This window comes from Macrotis lagotis, chromosome 4 (genome assembly GCF_037893015.1).
Source record: "Macrotis lagotis isolate mMagLag1 chromosome 4, bilby.v1.9.chrom.fasta, whole genome shotgun sequence".
Taxonomy (NCBI): domain Eukaryota; kingdom Metazoa; phylum Chordata; class Mammalia; order Peramelemorphia; family Peramelidae; genus Macrotis; species Macrotis lagotis.
Genome location: NC_133661.1, coordinates 10,805,375 through 10,825,338, shown reverse-complemented (window position 1 = coordinate 10,825,338; position 19,964 = coordinate 10,805,375). Strand labels below are relative to the sequence as shown.

General features: G+C 44.2%; 1 protein-coding gene across 2 annotated transcripts in view; it reads right to left on the bottom strand.

Annotated features, from left to right (window-relative positions):
- Positions 1-874: 874 nt before the first annotated feature.
- Positions 875-19,964, bottom strand: part of LOC141520594 (lysosomal acid lipase/cholesteryl ester hydrolase-like) — a 36,752-nt gene continuing 17,662 nt past the window's right edge. For both annotated transcript variants that reach the window (XM_074232233.1, XM_074232232.1), the window contains exons 4-10: positions 15,880-16,078; positions 14,880-14,989; positions 13,594-13,730; positions 11,168-11,314; positions 10,180-10,251; positions 3,294-3,365; positions 875-2,922 (exon numbers count right to left, since the gene is read on the bottom strand). In XM_074232233.1, coding sequence (XP_074088334.1) covers positions 2,689-2,922; positions 3,294-3,365; positions 10,180-10,251; positions 11,168-11,314; positions 13,594-13,730; positions 14,880-14,989; positions 15,880-16,078 — 971 coding nt within the window. In that variant the 3' untranslated portion in view covers positions 875-2,688. The remainder of the gene's footprint in view (positions 2,923-3,293; positions 3,366-10,179; positions 10,252-11,167; positions 11,315-13,593; positions 13,731-14,879; positions 14,990-15,879; positions 16,079-19,964) is intronic.

Genomic DNA, 19,964 nt, shown 5'->3' with positions numbered 1-19,964 from the left:
CCATCTTCTGTCACCATTCGAACATGGGGTCAGGTTGAGTTGCGACAACTAGTGCACCTCAAACCCCGACCTTCAAGCCCTTCTTCCAGTACTGGGTCCCCCCTTTGGAACTCAAGCCTAGAGGGGAGAGAGTTACAAGGCAGTCACACATGCAGATGATGGATGAGAGGACACGGGGCCTTTCCCCAGGTCTCCTCTCCCCAGGCTCCCGCCCTCCAGGGTCACCCCAGGAAGCTGGTCCTAGGACCCCAGGTTAGGCCAAATCTGGCCTCTCAACTCTTCCTTCTCTAAAGTCTAGAGCTAAGAGAACAATAATAAAAGTGACTATGAAGGTCAACCAAGATCTTTCTAAAGTGCTTAGTCCAGAACCTCACAAAGAGTAGGCACCTAATGTATACTATTATCGTTTTCATGGATCCAGAAGGGATCTCCAATGGCCTGTAATCTAACACCCTTCAGTTATAGATGAAGAAACTGAAACCTCGACCTCAGACACTTCATAATGACCTAGCTGTGTGGCCTTGGGCAAGCCACTTAACCCCACTGCCTTGCAAAAACTATCAGTTTTGATACCCAAAAAGTTTGAGGGATTTTCCCAAGGTCACTTAGTTAATATGGGATATTTAAAGGTATCTTCCTGACTCCAAATCAGATATTTAATGTGGTCTAAGATTCTGACTCTCTCACCCAGGTCATTCATGCTGAGCTTGCAGTCCACTGAAACCTCTAGCTCTTTCTTTACGAGAACATCTGCTTCCCACATGTGGGTACCCCCAATGCTGGACATGAACACTATCCCTTTTTTCTTAATAGAGTACAGAAGCAATAGAGAAGACAGTTTTATAAATATCCAACGCTCCCCCCCCCCAAAAAAAGACAACTTCTGTACTACTTTGTAAGTCATTCGATTTTATTGGATACATTTTTTTCCAACTTTAAACCTGCCATTATCAAAATAACCTTTACACATGTGGGGGTCCTCCCAATTTGCATTATAACCTAGTATTCTAAATTGTAGTCAAGTCTTTAATTCAAGGAGGAAATTATTAGAAGTATCAAAGTCCCCATGTTCTGGTTATTCATATCATACATACACACAAATGTGGGTAAATCAAAAGTAATAAAAATCATTGATACAGCTAAAATGAAAAGATTCAAAGGCTAGGACTCCCTGAGTTTAAGTTGGCAATTCCCATGGTCATTTTGAAAGGACAAAGAAAGCGAAAGCCAGCAGTGGCTGCTTCCAAGCTGTACTGAGTTCCAGGACAAGGTGGGGAGGGGGGTCATGGGGGGAGGGGAAATCCTTTCTTGGGGAGAAAGGGAAGAGGAACAAAGAGGGGATGAATGTTGCTCAGGATTTCAACAAAGTATTGAAAAGTAGGCACCTTCTTCACAGCATGCGGGGCCCCTAAACCAGCAGAGTCCCAAGCCTCACACTTCTAGGGTATTAGGCACAAGCAATCCAGTTATTTTAGTCTTCAAGCTACTCAAAAAAATAACTTTTAAGTTAGTCCAAGGCCATTTGAGGTGAATGAGACACTTGTCCAAGTCTAGGAAGTATAACTGACATCTGCCAACCATGATATCAGAAATGTCTGTAACCACGAGGGGCACTCACTTTGGGGGGAAGGTAACTGCCATTTCATCCATTTTCTTGTTTAAAAGGTGGCGAAAGTTGGTGACCAAACAGGACCACAGATTTAGAGTGAAAATTTTATAGGTAAGTAAACTGAGATTCTGCTGTTAAGTGACTTGCCTAGGGTCACAAAGCCAATGAAGGTCAGAAGTCTACTGACTTATGGAGAGAGAGGTTAAATGATCTGCCCAGGGTCACACAACTAATAAGAATAAAAACTGGGATTCAGCCCCAGGTGGTAAGGTCTTGAAGTAAAGCACTCTGCCCAATAGGCTGCACTGACTCTCTCTTGAAAGAGTTGGGGATTTTTAGCTTGATTAAGAGAAGACTTGGGAGTGGGGGACTTGGGGATTAGGAGGGTGGTGAGAAGATGGTAGCTGTCTCTAAGTTCTGGAAGGCTTGACTTAGATTTGGCTTAGAGGGCAGAATCGAGATCAAAGGGTTTCCAAGAGGAATGTCATGTCCCAGTGGCACAACCACCAATGTAAGGGAAAATCAAATGTAGCTTTTGGACCCCTAAGTTTCTCCAGTGCCTTAGGGGCCTTGTTGACAATGTCAGAGGGGTCCTCATCCAGAAATATGAGAGTGTAAAGGCTCTAAACTCTAGCAGCGTGTGCCCTGAAACCCATCTGTAAACTTTTCCAATAAACAACATAGAAGCCTGGGACTGGGGAACTGGGGAGGGAACCTTCACCCCAATTTGTGAAGTGTTAAAATTGCCAAAAGAACTCTATCTAGGTTAATGGCTTCACCTCTGAGCCTCAGCTTCCTCATGAGCTCCAATACCCCTTCTAGATCTCAAATTCTAGAAGGCTTCTGAGCAGGGCTATCTTTCCTGAGACACTGACTTGCTATCTCCAGGCCAATTGAAAAGCCATGTAGACAAGACCATGAGTGTGTGGGAGAGTAGAGTCAGAATGAACCAGATAATGGAGCCTCTGACCTCAATGTAGAAAAAGCTTTGGGAAAGTGTAAATCGATAAGATAAAAACAATACAATGATTGCCATGGCCCACCACCAATGGTCTGAGCTGCGACTCCTCTGCGAGGCTTCAGTCATACTTCTTCATCAAGTCCAGGATCTCATTATAGAGTTTCTCTGGGGCATCGAGACCCCAGATGAAATCCAAATGTTCCCACTCTGGAATATTTTTATGGTACACGAGATTGGTGATCTGAGTTAGTAAGAGGCCTACATCCTTGGTGTCTGCCAGCCAGTCGTGGCTCCCACTCCAAAGGGCTGTTGGGACCAGCATGTCCTTAATTTGATAGAGAGGAGGCTTAGTCTAGGGAGGGATGGGGAAGGGTAGAGAAGGAAAAACCATTTTTAAGTCATCAATTTTTTTCAAGTTACATTAAACCAAGAATCACATGTTTTCAATTTAGTTTGGTCAAAACTGATGGAGGAGCTGGAAGAATGCAAGCCCACCATGGACAGATGGCATTGAAATTCAAAGATGCTCACCATGGTCTGTTGGAGTGGGGAGGACAGAAAGGAAGGGGAGCCTCAACGGGCACCTCTAACCTTCGATGTGATGAGCAAAGCAAAAAAGCTGCCAACTGCATCCCATCACTTCCTACTAGTGTACCAGATTACAACCCATTCTCCACACCCACCAAGAAACCCCCAGGATCATATCAGCTCCAGGACCCTTACCTGATTATAGTGAAAGAAATTCTTATCTCGGCTTCCCCAGTCATAGGCTTCAAGCATTCCAGATCTGAAAACCTAAACAATCAGAATTTAAGATAAAAGGTTAGAAAGAAGTCACTGATGCATTAGAAGCTAATACAGCAACAGAATACATTTCAACAATCCATCAACAAGTATTTAATAAGGGCAGCTAGGTGGTGCAGTGAATAGAGCACCAGCCCTGGAGTCAGGAGGATCTGAGTTCAAATATGACCTCAGACACTTAATAATGACCTAGCTGTGTGGCCTTGGGCAAGTCACTTAACCCCACTGCCTTGCAAAAACAAAAACCAAAAAAAATTTTAAAAAACCAAGTATTTAATAAAGACCAGGTCCTAGAAGTAAAGGCAAATGTAAAAGAAGGTCTGTCCTCAAGGAGCTGAACCTGCTGGCCTCTGAGGTTCCTCCCACTTCTAGATGTCTGATCCAATGAACTGTCCCCACCATTCCCCAGCGGCCTTCTTCCCAAGAAAGACCTGTCCGGCTTTCGCCAGTTGGCCAGTTCCTCCTGGAGCCTCCATTTTCAGGAATAGCCAGGTCAGCTGCTGCCGTGCCTCTGTTCCTCACTGCGCTTCCCTCCAGATTTTCCTCCCCATCGTCTCCTCTGTTGGATACTTCCTTCTCTCCTTCCTGATGTGCATCTCTCCTTTAGGTGTTTGTCTTCTCCCCTTAGAATGTAAGCTGCTTGAGGGCAGGAGCTGATTGTCTTGTTTGCTCACATTGCCGAGCCCGGCCTCTGGCATAAGTAGCCATTTAATTAATTCTCATTGACCTCACTACAACATTTCTTTCTCTTCTTCCATTTCCTCATTCACTCCCCATAGAAAACCTTCCTTTGTAACAATGAGTAACAGCAACATATCACCAGTACAGGCAACATTCTGTACCCCTGGTCCCCCACCTTTCCACCAAGCAAAAGAAAATGTACTTCATTATCTGTTCTCTAGGGACCTAAAGTCAGCATTTATTGTTACTTTTTAATGGTTCTCTTCAGAATTAAAAATCCCACTTCTTTTCCTATTTGCAATGAGGCCTGTGTATTTTTCTCTAGTCAAACAGTATATTATCATAACTCACTATGACCCACATCCATTTGTGTTTTCCAAATGAGCAGTAGTCTAGAACACCCTAAGCCCCAGGAGCTCAGCAAAGACTGCATCAGGGACACCATCTAACCTTAACCCTGGGTAGTGTCAGCCCAAAATCACGCTGGAGGCCCCAGGGATCGCTTTGGGGTCCAGCTTCTGGGAATCCACCTCTATTGCCCTGTCAGAGGCTGTATTTGCACTGGCTAGCTCACTAATACTGTAAGTCACTATAATTTGAGAAAAAACCAGCAAAGTTGAATGTGACTCTTCAGCATTCCCCAGATGCCACTTCTATCCAAGGTCAGGTTGCAACATATCACTGATGACGAAAGACCATGACCACCGGTCATCCCTCAGAAGGTGCCCTCCAGCAGGGCAACCTGTAATCCAGGAAATTCCCTGATCTCAGCCACAATGTAGAAGGAAAGAATTCAACAACCACAAGAACAAATTTCCAGAAACTGCCCATGATAGCTAGACTGGCTTCTGGTCACCATCTTCTAGGTTCTTTCATGTTGGTCCATGTGCCTCTTACTTGAGCTATGTTAACAGCTGCATAATGAATGGGCTCCCCTGGCTCCAAGTTTCTCGAACCCTATTCAATCCACTCTCCCCCAAGCTGCCACAATGATCATTTCCTTCAGGTGAAGGTCTGCCACCATCACTGCCCTCCTCAGGGAGAGCAAGCCGCCCTTCCCAGTTGGGTTTCCTGGGTCACTGTTCTTTTGCATGAACTCTCCAGTATAACCAAGCTGGACTTCTCACTTGCTCAGGCACAGCCTCCCCTCTCCCATCCCCATTCCTTTCCCTTCCAGACCACCTCTTCCCATCCCTCCATCCAATGGAGGGCTCAGTTCAATCAGTGGCTCCTCCAAGAAGCCTCTCCTAGTCCCCTTAGACTTAAGAGTCCTCCCTGGCCCAAATATTCTAGAAGGATTTACCTTCCACATCTTGGTTTTCCTTCTCTGTGAACAGAATGGAAGCTCCCTGAGGGCAGGGCCCCCATTAGTGTTTGGCACAAACCTGGCCTCCTAAATGCTTGCTGACTGAGCAAATGCACAATTTCCCAGAAATCCTAAAGAGCTGAATGGAGAGGGCAACACTCCTTAGCCTCTGTCTGCATTTGGTACAAACCTCTGTTTTTCCATATTATCTCCTTCATTAGACTGTAAGCTCCTGGAGGGTTTAGCACAGTGCTTGTTATGTAAACACCTGATAAATGCTTGTAAGTGGCATAAAGAAAATGCATTAATTTAAAGGGTATGAAACTATGCATTTACTTAGTGCCTACTGTATGCCAGCTGCTGGAAAACACTTTACAAAAATAAGCATTTATTTAACACCTTTTGTAAACCAGTCACTATTAAGCACATTACAAACATTATCTCGCTTGATATTGCCAAGAACCCTACAAGGAGGCTGTTATTATTCTCGTTTTACAGTTGAGGAAAATGTAGCAAAGCACTTAAGAAATTTAGCCAGGGTTACATAGGAAGTTTCTGAGGCTGGATCTGAACTCATTTCTTCTTTACCCCAAGCCCAGTGCTCTGCAAACTAGGCTGCTCCCTAGGTGCCAAGGATAGGGATATAAAATTTAACAGCAGACAGGCCCAGATCCCCAAGGCCACATAATATATTTAATAAAAGTCAGTAAGGGCAGCTGGGTGGCACAGTGGATAGAGCACTGGTCCTGAAGTCAGGAGGACCTGAGTTCAAATTCAGCCTCAGACACTTAATAATTACCTAGCTGTGTGACTTTAAGTCTCTTAACCCCATTGCCTTGCAACAACAACAAAAAAAAAAAAAAAAAAAGAAAAGAAAAGTCAATAGGAAAATGGTCACAGAGGCCTGGAAGTCATCAGGCTGAGACATGGGAGAGATGGCAAGGCCCTCAGTAAGTCAAATGACAATACCATACCCAGCGGTCTGGGTGCTGGATGGATAGGAGCTTTTCACTGATATACTTAGGAAAAACAAAAGTGATCACCCCACTCAACTCTGCAGAAATTAAACCCCCTAAGGGGACTGGCAGAGTCCAAACAAACTGGCCATGTCCATGACTGGACACAGACAAGACTGTGGTCACATTCCCAAACAGACACAGGAAAATCAATCACAGAAGAGTCTCAATAACTCATGAATAGAGCTGTTCTTGACTGCCTGGGTCCACCCAAGGGTGGGGTTTCCAGTGACCCAAGCTATCTGGCTCTCATTCTCATTCCTTCTAGTTTATGCTATGGGCAGCAGATGTGGGACAGGGACTAGCTGAAATTTAACTCCTAGAAAGGAAGCATGTATTACCAACCATGAAGTAGAGAATATTATGAAATGCAAAATGGATAATTCTGATTACATTAAATTGAAAAGATTTTGCACAAACAAAACCAACAAAACAACAAATTTTATGGCCAATGTTTCTAATAAAGGCTTCATTTCTAAAATATATAGAGAACTGAGTCAAATTAATAAGAATACAAGTCATTCCCCAATTACTAAATGATCAAGGGATATAAACAGGCAGTTTTCAGATGAAGAAATTAAAGCTATTTATGGTCATATGAAAAAATGCTTCAAATTACTATTGAATAGAGAAATGCAAATTAAAACAACTCCATTCCAACTATCAGATTGAATAATATGACAGAAAAGGAAAATGATTAATACTGGAGGGGATAGGGAAAAATTGGGACATTAATGCATTGTTGGTAGAGTTTTGAACTGATCCAACTGTTCTGGAGAGAAGGGCAGCTATATCCAAAGGGCAATCAAACTGTGCATACCCTTTGATTCAACAATAACACTACTAGGTCTGTATACCAAAGAAATCACTTTAAAAGAGGGAAAGACTCACATGTACAAAAATATTTACAGCAGCTCTTTTTGTGGTGACAAAGGATTGGAAATTGAGGGAATGCCCACCAATCGAGGACTGGCTGAACAAGCTACGGTATATGAATGCTATGGAGTACTACTGAGCTCTAAGAAATGATGAACAGGAGCGTGATGGCAGATGTATCACCTATATCACATTACTTGCTGTCTTGGGGAGAAGGAGGAATGGGAGGGAGGGAGGGAAGGAAGGAAAGAAAAAATTTGAAACAAAATCTTATAAAGAATGAATGTGGGGCACTTAGGTGGTGCAGTGGATAGAGCACCAGCACTGAAGTCAGGAGGACCTGAGTTCAAATCCGGCCTCAGACACTTAATAATTACCTATGTGACTTTGGGCAAGTCACTTAACTCCATTGTCTTGTCAAAAAAAAAAAAGAATGAATGCTGAAAATTAAAACAACTCTGAGGTACCACTTCACAACTATCAGATTGACTAAAATGACATAAAAGGGAAATGGTCCATATTGATGGGGATATGGGAAAATTGGGAATTAATGCACTGTTGTGGGAGTGCAATTTGGAACCATACCCAAAGGGCAATAAAACTGTGCGTATCCTCTGATTCAGAAATACCACTATTAGGTCTGAATCCCAAAGAGATCATAAAAGAGGGAGAGATCCATATGTACAAAAATATTTATAGCAACTATTTTTGTAGTGGCAAAGAATTGGAAATTGAGGGGATGCCCATCCATTGGGGAATGGCTGAACAAATTATGTTCTGTGAAGATGATGGATTACTATTGTTCTGTAAGAAATCATGAACAGGCAAACTTTAGAGAAGCATGAAAAGACTTGCATGAACTGATGCTGAGTGAAGTGAGCAGAACCAAAACACTGTATATGTTAAAGCAACATTGTGAGATGATCAACTATTGACAGACTTTGCTCCTCTCAGGAGTTCAGAGATCAAGGACAATTCTAAAAGACTGATACTGATGGAAAATGTCTTCCACATCCAGAGAAAAAACTGAGCAGTCTGAATGCAGAGCAAAGAATACTATTTTCACTTTTTAAAATGTGTTTTATGGTCCCCCCCCCTTTAGTTCTGATTTGTCTTTCACAAAATGACTAATATGGAAATATGTTAAACATCACTGTATTTTTACAACCTATATCAGATTACTTCCTGCCATGGGAAGAGAGAGAGAAGGGAGGGTGATAGGAAAAACATGGAACTTAAAAGCTTACAAAAAGATGAATGGTGAAAACAATCTTTGCATGTAATTGGAAAAAATAAAATAAAAAGATATTTTTAAAAATTAAAAAGAATGAATATTTGAAAATTATCTTTCCATGTAATTGGGGGAAAAAATACTATTTGCCAAAATTTTTTTTAAATGTAACTCCTCGCCAAACATTTCTCATGATGCCAGCTTCAGACTCACCCTCAATCTGATGCCAGAATCCATAAAAAAGAGAATTCTGGGAGAATCCAGTCATCGGGAAAATCTATACTCCACTGAAGCCCAAAATGTTCAATGTTAGAGGGTTCTGGAAAATCAGGAACATAGGGACTGTGTGTGTAGTAGAACTGAGGATTGGTCCCATCCCTAGATCCCATCTACTAGAAACAAGTTATTGAACCCAGCAGTTACTCCTAGAAACACTGGATAAAGACTGGAACCCCCAATGACCAGGGCACTTCCTTGGTTTCACTGTTAGCTCAGTGACAGAGGGTACCATACAGACTAACCTTGGCAAAGCTCCTTCCCCACATGATATGGCAAGGGAGGAAGTAGCAAGGGCCCATTTTATTATTATGATTATTATTCTCATTCCTACTTTTCAAGAGGGGCCTGGCCATGGTCACCCACATAGGAGGAAGCTGTAGAGCTGGGATTCAACCCGAGTTTTCCAAAGGCAAGTCCACCACTCTTACCACTAGACTTCACTGCCCCTCCAATCCAATCCAACAGGCACTTATCGACCACCTACAGTGTGAAGGCACAGACCAAGATATGAGGAATGCAAATAAAAAGAAGCAAAACCAGTCCCTATGCTCAAGGAATTCACCTTCCCCAGGACTACGGTGAGTACATAAGAAATTACATATGTGATTCTTTGAAGAACACCAGGCACTACTACTGGGTCCATTCAATTACTCCCACCATGCTCATAGCTCCAGAGCTGGTGGGAGAGGCCCCTTCTAGTCCAATTTCTTCTTTATAAATGGGGAAACTGAGGTCCAAGATTGCACAAATAGCAGAAACATGATCTGAATCTGAGTTCAGATCCATATTTCCCGTCCTTCATCTCCCAAACATTTATTAAAAGCCCATTCTGAAGATACCATACTACCTACAGACCAAAGGATTACCAATGAATCACAGGACAAGAGGAAGGGGGCCCAGGAGATGCCTGAGTCTAGAGGCCCTGAGAGTTTCATCCCCTTGTCCAAGTCACATATAAGGAATCAAGAAAGCAGAGGTAAAATGCAGACCCAGGCCCCCAACTCTCAGCCCCCTCTCTCCCCAAGAGCTACTGTTTGATCTTCAATGTAGAATCAGCAGAGGCTCCTTGCTGGCTGACCTGGAATCACCTCTATTATTTATGAGCAGCGTGGAGCCAAGAGGAGACAGGTGGCTCACCACTTCACAAGAAGAATGATGCTGAAGTTACTAGAAACAGGAAAAGACAGTGGGAAGCGACAGTTCCTGGGAATCCAGGATGGGAGGGTAGAGAGTCTAGTGCCAGTCAGGTCCTCCTCCAAGCCCTTCACCCTACAGAGGAGGAAACTGAGGCACAGAGACAGGAAGTGACTCGGCCACTGAAGTTATTTTCTGACTCCAGTCCCAAGACTGTGTCCATGGAACGTGCCACCTCCCCCACCTTCGAGGCAACGAGCCACCCCCCCAACCTGCCCCTACCTGACTCCAGTGTAACATGTCCTGCACAGACGTTCCAGCAGGATTGTGGGTGCTGTATATGTCCACTCGAGACTGCAATACAAGGAAAGGAAAGAATGAGACCAGAGTCCTAGGGGAGGGCCGACTCCCCAAGCCACGGGGGCCCTGCTTGGAAAGGGTGGCAGTCACCGAAGAAAACTCTCAGACTTGGGTACATCAGCACTTCCCAGAATCTCCTGACCCCAAAAATCTTTCATTTTGTAATGAGGAAACAGGCCCTCCAAGAAAGGGACCTGCCCAAAGAGGAGGATGTGATAATGGGGAGCAAAGGAGACAGGAGGTAAACTGTTTGCTCCACTCTGAATCATCTTGGGCATGTTGGTCCTTGCTGGGCCTGTCTCCTCATCTGTAAAATGAGGATGAACTTGATGATATCTGAGATTCCTTCCAGGCCTGGCATAGAATCCTAAGGGGCAGATCTGAGGTTGGGGGCCAGGTTCCATGACTGGTTCTCCTGTCTTCAGGCCACCCCACTCCTCCAGCCACATTTACTCTGTGCTAACATGCCAGACTTGCCATCATGTGAAAGGCTGAAAGAACCATCCCCAAGGCAGCACCCAAGAATCATCCAGTTAAATGGACCCACGCCCTTCCCTTTCCCCTACTCCCAGGCTGACAGCAATGGGAAGAGCTGAGAGAACAGGGCAAGGGTAATTACTGATTTGCCTTCAACCTAATTATCAGTTGTTTTACTTCTGAGGGGAACCAAGGACTTCAGAATTCAAGGACTGAGGCCAGTTTTGTCCCCCCCCCCCAAAAAAAAGGAGGTATACAGTGAGGAATGAAGAGCAGAGGGGAAGGAGGGAAGGAAAGGAGAAAAGGAAAGGAAGGGAAAAGAGAGGAGGAGAAGCAGAAAGAGAAGGAGGAAGGGGAAAGAGGAGAGGAAGAAGGAAGGAAGAGACCCAAAGAGAGGAGGACGGGAAGGAGCTGGAAAACACTCAGTCAATACCATATTCAGGTTCCGTTCATTGAAGCCACAGAGGACAAAGAGGAGGTTCCCACAGAGTTCCTTCAGAATCACATGACTGCATACGTGGGTCCCCAGCCACTTCAAAATACTATTTTGGGGGAGAAATTCCTTCATTCCAAACAGGTCCTGCACAGAAACAAAAATCCAGGTGGCCCATTTCAAGGGGTCCGCAGGGCAGTCTTCACAGACCTGCAGCAGGCAAGGACTCCCAGAGGCCTTCAAGTACCACCCTGCCATTTTTTGATGGCAAAGGGCATTTTGATGGCGGTGAGGGAATCTTCCCCAGAGATGAGGGACTTGCTCAAGCTCATTCAGCTAGAAAGTATGATGTGTCTGAGGCCAGGTTCGAACTCAGATCCTCCTGTCCTCAGAGCTGCCACTCTATCCACTGCACCAACCTCATATCCAGGGACATCTCGTCATCCTGCTTCATATCCAGCCCCTGGACCCAGATGTCTCCAGAAGAGAAAGTAGGATTGGTGATTTAGCCCAGCCCCCCCCCCCCATCACTCAAATCCAGTTCACTTGTTTGTCATGGCAACACCTCCCTGATGCCAAGGTCTTCTTAGAGACCGACGGACAGACATCGCCACCACCCATAGAAAAATCAGAGCCATAACTAGGAAGGGGCAAAGCCAATTGGATTGGGTTGACGTAGAGCTATTTATCACACAAAGCCCCCAAAGGTGTGGCTTGCTGACCCCTGAAGAAAGGGTCAGAGATTTTCAGCTGGAAAGAAATAATCAAGGTTCCCCAGGATTCCACAGCTGGTTAGTGACCTTGGCTTTTCAAGTCATGCTGTTTCCACTCTGAATATTAGCACCTTGGGACAAAACCCCATGTGTCCCATGCTGGTTGCACTTGCTGGTTCTTAGAAAGTTCTTTCATGGAATAAGCCCAAGCCTGTCTCTCTAATGTCCACTCCTGGGTCCTCCTTCTGCCCTGAGAAGCAGGCTAAGTTGACTTTACCTTCTAGAAAACATATCTTTTCCTATCAATTCTTTTTGTTTTGGTCTTCCCTTCATCATACTAAGCAGCCACCATTAACTCGATGAAAAAAAAGAGAATAAACAACACCCAAGGAAAATAAAGATTTTGACTATGTTTGGGCCATCTTCAAAGAGGACAATCAGAGGGACACAGCATGACAAGGGCCCATATGTAGAGACAGAGTCCTTGCTGCATGACCTGGGTTTGAATTTCACCTTAGACAAATAGTAGCTTTGTGCTTCCTGAAAAATAAGGACGATCTTAGGTCCCTCCTCAAAGAGTTGTTCCCAGGATTATGCAAGATCAACTATATTTATTGATTTTTCCATCTGAGACGAGGCCAAGGAGTGGTAGGAAGACCTGAAACCTTCTGCCAGATGTGATGGACTCTCATGAATGAGAGGAATTGGCCTCAGAGAATGGAGTCTGGAGCCAGGCCTGGGAGATACCATGATTCAGGTTAATGATTAGGGCTTTGCAAAAGTGAGGGAGGTGGGGTGGCCTCAGAGCTCCCTTCCCTGGAGGGGTCCTTTAGGCAGAGGTTGAATGGTCTTTTGGGGGGGGATACCATAGAGAAGGGGATTCTGCCCCATAAGCCCTGCCTATTGTCATTCTGGGGCTTGTATTCCATCTATCCCCCGCTTTGGGCTGCCCAGTTATCACCTGAATCTGATTTAATGTCATTGCCAACACCTCCTGAAAAAGGATTAGTAGGCCTCAGCAGACCGGGCAAGGGCAGACTAAAAACTTGGACTGGAGACAGTTTGTGGCTGCCCAGTGGAAAGGAGAAACCTCAGAGGTGCCCAGGGACCTGGAGAGCCAAGAGAGGCCCAGAGCTCAGATCAGCCACAGTGCCTCTGAGTTCGATTAGAATAGGGCAGCCAGGTGGGGCAGTGGATAGGGTACCAAATCTGGAGTCAGGAAGACCTGGGTTCAAATCCAGCCTCGGATGCTTTCTAGCTGTGCAATCACTTCACCTTGTTTACCTCAGTTTGCTCATCTGTCAAATGAGCTGGAGAAGGAAATGACAAATAGCCTAGAAAACCCCAAAGGGGCCACAAAGAATTAGACACAGTTGAACATCATCATTGGACTAGAGGTCTCTCTTATAGCTCCACAGAATACAGATAGGAACATCAGCCCCCATTACCCTCAGAACTAGGGGCAAGAGAACACAGACCATTTCTTAACTCTAACGTGGAGATCAGGGCCCTGAAGCTACCCTGTCACTTGAGAAAGGACATACCACAATATAATAACAAAACAAAACTTTGTATTCTGAGGTCCCTATGATCCTAAGGCATTTCCCCTCTCTGAGCCTGTTTGTTTCTCTGTATAATTGGGGGGGGGGGGGGCTGGGCCTCCTGACCCGGGAGGTCCCCATCGCGAGTTTTCTTTCTATCCAGGCTCCCTACCTGAAAGAACACATCTGGCAAATTCGCCAGTTTGGTCATGGGGCTGCTACTGAACTTGATGGTTGCCACGGGAGCCAAGGCAAAAAACATCTTGATCTTCTTGGCCAGCTGGGGCAAGGTGGAGAAGGCGATGAAGGCTGGGGGAGAGGAGGACACAAAACAGAATTTCAGGTCTCTGCCCAGTGACCCTCCCCAGAGAACAGGCTGCACTGACCCCCTTCAGTATGGTCGTCCTACAAGAGCACTTCCAGATCCCAGGTCGGGCAGAGCTCTCGAAGCCGGGCCCCATGCCTGCTATTGACCCAAGGGGTGGATTCCTACTCAACAGACACTGAAGGACATGTCAAGTGCATGTTCTCAAAGTTGCCTCAAGATCAGCTGGAAGGAACCCAGGACTCTCTGGGCCACTCCAGCCCCAAAGCCTGAGTCGAGGCTGTTCAATCTTCCCCTGACTGAGTTTAGAGAAAGGCAGCCCAAACATGGATGGGGTCTACTGGCACCCACTCAGACCTTCCTTCCCAGGACAGAGATTCTGCCACAGGGCTTGGGGAAATCTGCCCATAAGTCAATGTTCAAGGACTCTAAGCCTAGGATACAACCATGCCCCCTGCCCAAGTCTGGCCAGACTCCAAGGAAAGCACCCTTTTCCCACCCCATCCTGGAGAGAGAAATAGCCCTGCCCAGAGCTTTATTATCTCTCTAAGGTCAAGTTACTGGGCAAAGAATTTATCCTCATCACTTTCCTCATCTGTAAAATGGGAGTGTTATGAAAATCAAACAAGCAAATATACATTAAAGAGCACTAATTTTAAACATTGATCATTATACTCAAAGAGAAAAATCTGAATGGGGCACTTGGAAGAGCACCAAGGAATTATCTAATCCATTCTTCAACCCTTCTATGAGATGAAAGGATCTCATAATTGGACATGAATGCCCCAAGACCCGACCGCCCTTGTCTTGACCATTAACACTGTCTAGTGGAGCAGCTAGGTGGCACAGTGGATAGAGCCCCAGCCCTGGAGTCAGGAGGACCTGAGTTCAAATATTGCCCCAGATATTTAATAATTACCTAGCTGTGTGACCTTGGGTGAGTCATTTAACCCTATTACCTTGCATAAACAAAAAAAAACAGTCTAGCATAAACTTTTCTTTACACAACACGCTCATCTGCACACCTGAACACACACATACACAGCACAATCAGAGAAGGCTGTTGTCAGGCAGGATCACTCAACACAGAGATCACCATGGAGAACTCAGAAGCATCACTCTTCAGGACCTACCTATGGTGGTGCCTTGGGAATGGCCAACATAGTACAATTGCTCTTGCCCAGTCTTGTTCAGGATATAGTCGATCACGGCAGGCAGGTCGTGTTTTGCCATTTCGTCAAAGCTACAAAGTAAAGCAAAAACAACCCCAAGGGAATTCCAGCCAGTCCCTGCCCCTCAAGGAGGAGAGAGTGGGAGCCAGAGCTGGAAGGATCCCGACAGTCATCGAGTCCAACTCCCACATTGTTCAGAGAAGAAAACTGAAGCCCAGAGAGGGAAAGGGACATGGAAGTAGGATCACCTGGCTCAGAGAAGCCAGAGGTGAAGCCCAGGCTCTTTCACTTATGGGAAGCAGTCAATTCACATTATTCATTTATTAATCATTCCCTAGGGCTATCACCATCATCACCACCACTATTACAAATACTAATAAAGATAATGATAGTGACAGTAACTTGGAAGCTTACAAAACAATTTAATAATAATAATAATAATATCTAATATTGTGCTAAGCATTTTACATTGTTTTCTCATTGGATTCTCACAACAACCCTGAGAAGGGAATGTTCCCATTTTACAAATGAGGAAATGTGGCAACCATCAAGTGACTTCCCCAAGGTCACACACCTATTAAATGTCTACTGGACACATATGCTTTGTAAGCATTCTTTCAGTGGAGACCCCCCCACTGAACCTATATGGTATATGTTGAACTTATAGGGTAGGTTCAACAGGTATTAACATCCTTACTTTACAGCTGGGGAAATCAAGGCCCAGAGGTGGCATCATATGCCCAAGGTCACACAGCTGGTAATGTTTTAGCAGGATTCAAACCCATAGCTACCCTATGCAATTCACACATGCTATCTCCTAGACTGCCTCAACAGAGAACCCTCAGCTATTGCCATCAGTCTGCGTGAAGTAAAAGATGTGCATTCCTAGAGAATTCCTTCGGGGAGGAACCCTCCATGGCCAGCCCACAGAATTGGCCCTCCCTGGTTCCCCCTTACCTACCTGAAAGCCCAGAACTCCTCCTGGGAAACAGAAAGGGTCATGTGTTTGCGAGACCAGGTGTTTCCTCGGCTGTTCCCCATCCACACGTCATAACCGGCATCGGCCAGGATGAAGCCCAGGCTGCTGTTATCCGGATTCGTGACCCAATCACTGGCATCTGCGAGCAGACCATGCTGTAGAAAAACCACTGGCCGGGGACCTGGAGGACAGAATGCCTGGGGTTACACAGAGTTGAGCTTGGGAAGAGTCATGAAGAGGAGGGATGCTGCCCCTCTGGGGCATGATTGGCCAGTGGAGGACCCTCCACCAGTAGTTTTTCTGGAGGAGGATAGAATTTTCAAAGATGAGTCCTTCAGAATTGTTTTGGATTTCCAATGATCTTTCAAGTCCCTCAGAGAAACCTTATGCTACTCATGGGTTACTGGGGCAGCAGATCTGTCTACAAAGCGGGACTGAAGAACACAGAAGCACAGAGGCCCCTCGGGGCCAGGCTGTAGGAAGGCCCTTCTTAATTTAAAATGGCAAAGATCCAGGGTTTACTGGTCGGGCATTCCCTCCACCTAACTATTGTTCTTCACATTACTAAAACATTTGATGAATCACAAAGGATCTTCCTCCCCACAACCCTATAAGGGTGACTTGGTAGATTCTCAGATCTCTTCTACCTCTAAGTCTATGGTCCTACGGATAGGGAAACTGAGGCTCAGAGAAAAGACATAACTTGCACAGGGTCACACAGCTCCTCAATGTCTAAGATAAGATTCAAACCCAGGTCTCTTAAGATGCCAAGGCCAGCACTCTGTACATTAGGTATGGTGATTTTGCTCTTGGTTCCTGCCACTGACCTCTGATGCACCCCTCCAGACTTAGCTAGTCTGATCCTCAAATGACAATGACAAGCCCACAGCATTCTTTATTTTTTTGGTAACAAGACTGCAGCTTTACAAAGTTCAAAAAAAGAGAATCAAGGCAAAAAGCAACATTCAGGGAGACTAAAAGCAGAGAAATAACCTAAAGCCCAATTGTCCTAATGAATATCAATGCAAAATTTTTAAATAAAATACAAGTGAGGAGATTACAGCAAAATATCATGAAGACCATATGCTATTACCAGGTAGGATTTATACCAGAAATGCAGGACTAGTTCAATATTAGGAAAGCTACTGGCATAATTGACTTTATTGGGAACAAATAACCCACAACAAAAAAATCTCATGATTACATAGATGCAGAAAAGCTCTTGGCAAAATACCATATCCATTAGTGTAAAAAAAAAAACCCTAACAAATATGTATAAAAGGGAGTTTTCCCAAACATGATGAGTGGGATGTATCTAAAACCAAGAGCAAACTTTATCTATAATGGGCATCATATAGAAACCTTCCCAATAAGATCAGGGGTGAAGCAAGGATGTCCATTATCATCACTATTTTTCAAAACTGTACTAGAAATGGTAGCTCTAGCAATAAGAACAAGAAATTAGAAGATTAAAAATAGGCATTGAGAAAAGAAAAATGTAACTCTTTGTATATGATATACTCTGCTTAGAGAACCCTAGAGAATCAATTAAAAAAAACTAGCTGAAATAATGAACAACTTTAGCAAAGTCGCAGATTATATAACAAACCCAAATAAATCATCAGCATTTCTCCATATTAGTAACAAAGCCCAGCAGAAGGAGTTAGAAAGAGGAATTCTATATAAAATAACTGTTGGCAATATAAAATACCTGGGAGTCTATCTGCCAAAACGAACACAGGTACAACATGAACACAATTACAAAATGCTTTGCACACAAATAAAGACAGATATAAGCAACCAAGAAATATTAATTGCTCATGTCAAGCCACTTTACTAAAAATGACAATTCTGCCTAAGTTAATTTATTTATTCAGTGACGGTGATGTTTTTTCCTTTGTTCTTGTAGAAGACCAGGAAGGTGATGCCAAGATAAGCATGTAAATTGGATTTGAGTGAGGGGAGCTATGCTAAGAAGTCACCAATCTCATTTTCTCCTCCAGAATTATCTCAATCCAGACAAGAATCAGGATGACTGGAGATGGTCCTGAATGTGAGGCAATCAGGGTTAAATGAATTGCTCCAGGTCTCACAGCTAGGAAGTGTCAAGTGTCTGGGGTCAGATTCAAACTCCCGTACTCCTGACTCCAAGATCTGTGCTGTCTCCATTGTACCACCTATTATTTCATAAAATTAGGAAAAACTAATAAAATTCATCTGGAAGAACAAGTGGGCAAGAATATAAAGTGAATCAATGGAGGGGGGAGGGGGAAAATAAGGCAGTCTAGCAATTCCAGATTTCAAAAAGTTCTTATTTTCATCTCGGCTTATAAATGAATGAGATTTAAGCGAGGCAATGTTGTACAAAGTCTTCAGCCTCACTCTTTCTTTCAAAACCAAAGTTCAGTGACAGGACAAAAGTCAGAACTATTGAGAATGACTCGAAAATCAGTGGATGATGTTGATGTCTTCAACGTCTGGCCAAAATCTAAGAACACCACAGCTGCCTTCATGACAACTGGAGTAAATTGTTCTCCATTCATTCCACCAAAGAAAGTCTTCACATACTTGGGGTCAACACCACCCCCCATCTCACTAAAGGGTTTGATGTCTATCAATTACTTTTAACCTGGTTTAGCCAGTCTGTCGAGATGGTTTTACCAGGGTGTGGTCATCGATCATGCTACAGATTTTGGAGCCAAAGGTGAGAGTTGAGTCAATGAGATGGTCACCAACGATGGAGAAATAGCCCTGAAAAGGGCTCAACAAGCCTTCATATTAGAGGTGCTACTCAAGCCTAAACATTCCATATTCCCCAAATGCCCCAGATTTCAGACTCTGTTACAAAGCAGTAATCATGAAAAAATTTAGGACTAGCTAAGAAATAGAGAGGCGAATCAATGGAATAAATTAGGTTTACCATATACAACAGTAAATGATCATGGTAATACAGTTTGGGGGAGCAAGAACTCACTATTTGCCAAAAACTCCTGAGAAAACTGAAAAGCAGTTTGGCAAAACAAAGCATGTACTAACATGTCACAACAAAAACCAAGTTAAGGCTCAAAATGAATAGATTATTTAGACATAACCAACATTATCATAATAAAATTAGGGGACAAGGAAGAATATACCTATCAGACCTATAGAAAAGAGAAGAGTTTATGACCAAACTGTTGAGGGTATTGAGACCCTCACCCAAAATGACTACTAGGAGGCCTCTCAAAGTGGCAGCAAAGAGTTAACATTTAATTTGGCTCTTTCAAGAAGCAGGGCAGTTCCAAACTCTCTATGAGAGAGAGAGCAGGAAAAGCCCAATTACAGAAGCTGAAGCAGGGTTAAAAAAAAACCACAAAACCCACAACCCATTCCCCCTCCTCTTTTCTGCTGACCCTTACAACAACTGGTCAAACTTGATGGTCCGAAGAGAAGGGGAGTGTACCTAAGCTTTCCCAGGAAGGTCTGTCTTTGTTTACATCTTATATGGTTAGGGTGACATAATTTTTTAATAGCCAGAGATCGGGGTTCTCACAGTCACCTGATTCTTGAGAAATAGAAACTGAGGCCTGTGGCTGAGACTAATTTAGCACCATGTTTCTGGAAAGTCAGCACTTTACTCCTCACAATCCCTCCTCTTATTTATTATATTCTCTGCTGACTTTTCACCCATTCTATCCCCTGTTCTGCTTGAATATTGGTAATAACTCCTCACAATGCTGTTCAATTTCTTCATCTCCACTATCTCGGCTCACAGGAGTCCAAACTTCTCTCCTTAGCATCAGCATTTGGGCTTGGTCTTCAGCAAGACTTGCCTCATACTTGCTTTGTTCGGCACTTACTGTCCATTGGGCAAATGCCAGTGTCCCTCATTGGACTCCTTAGCCCCCAAGTCCAACATTTTCTGCTTTTTCTTATCGGTAAAGGATGGTGGAGAGGTGCATGAAGGAATCTGTGGTATTAGTGATAACATACCTTTTAGTCCTCCGAGCTTTCCTTCCCCAGCTCTCTGAGCCATCTCATCAGCAAGGTGGTTACCCCTAGCTTCAAATGAGTTCCCTGATTGATGT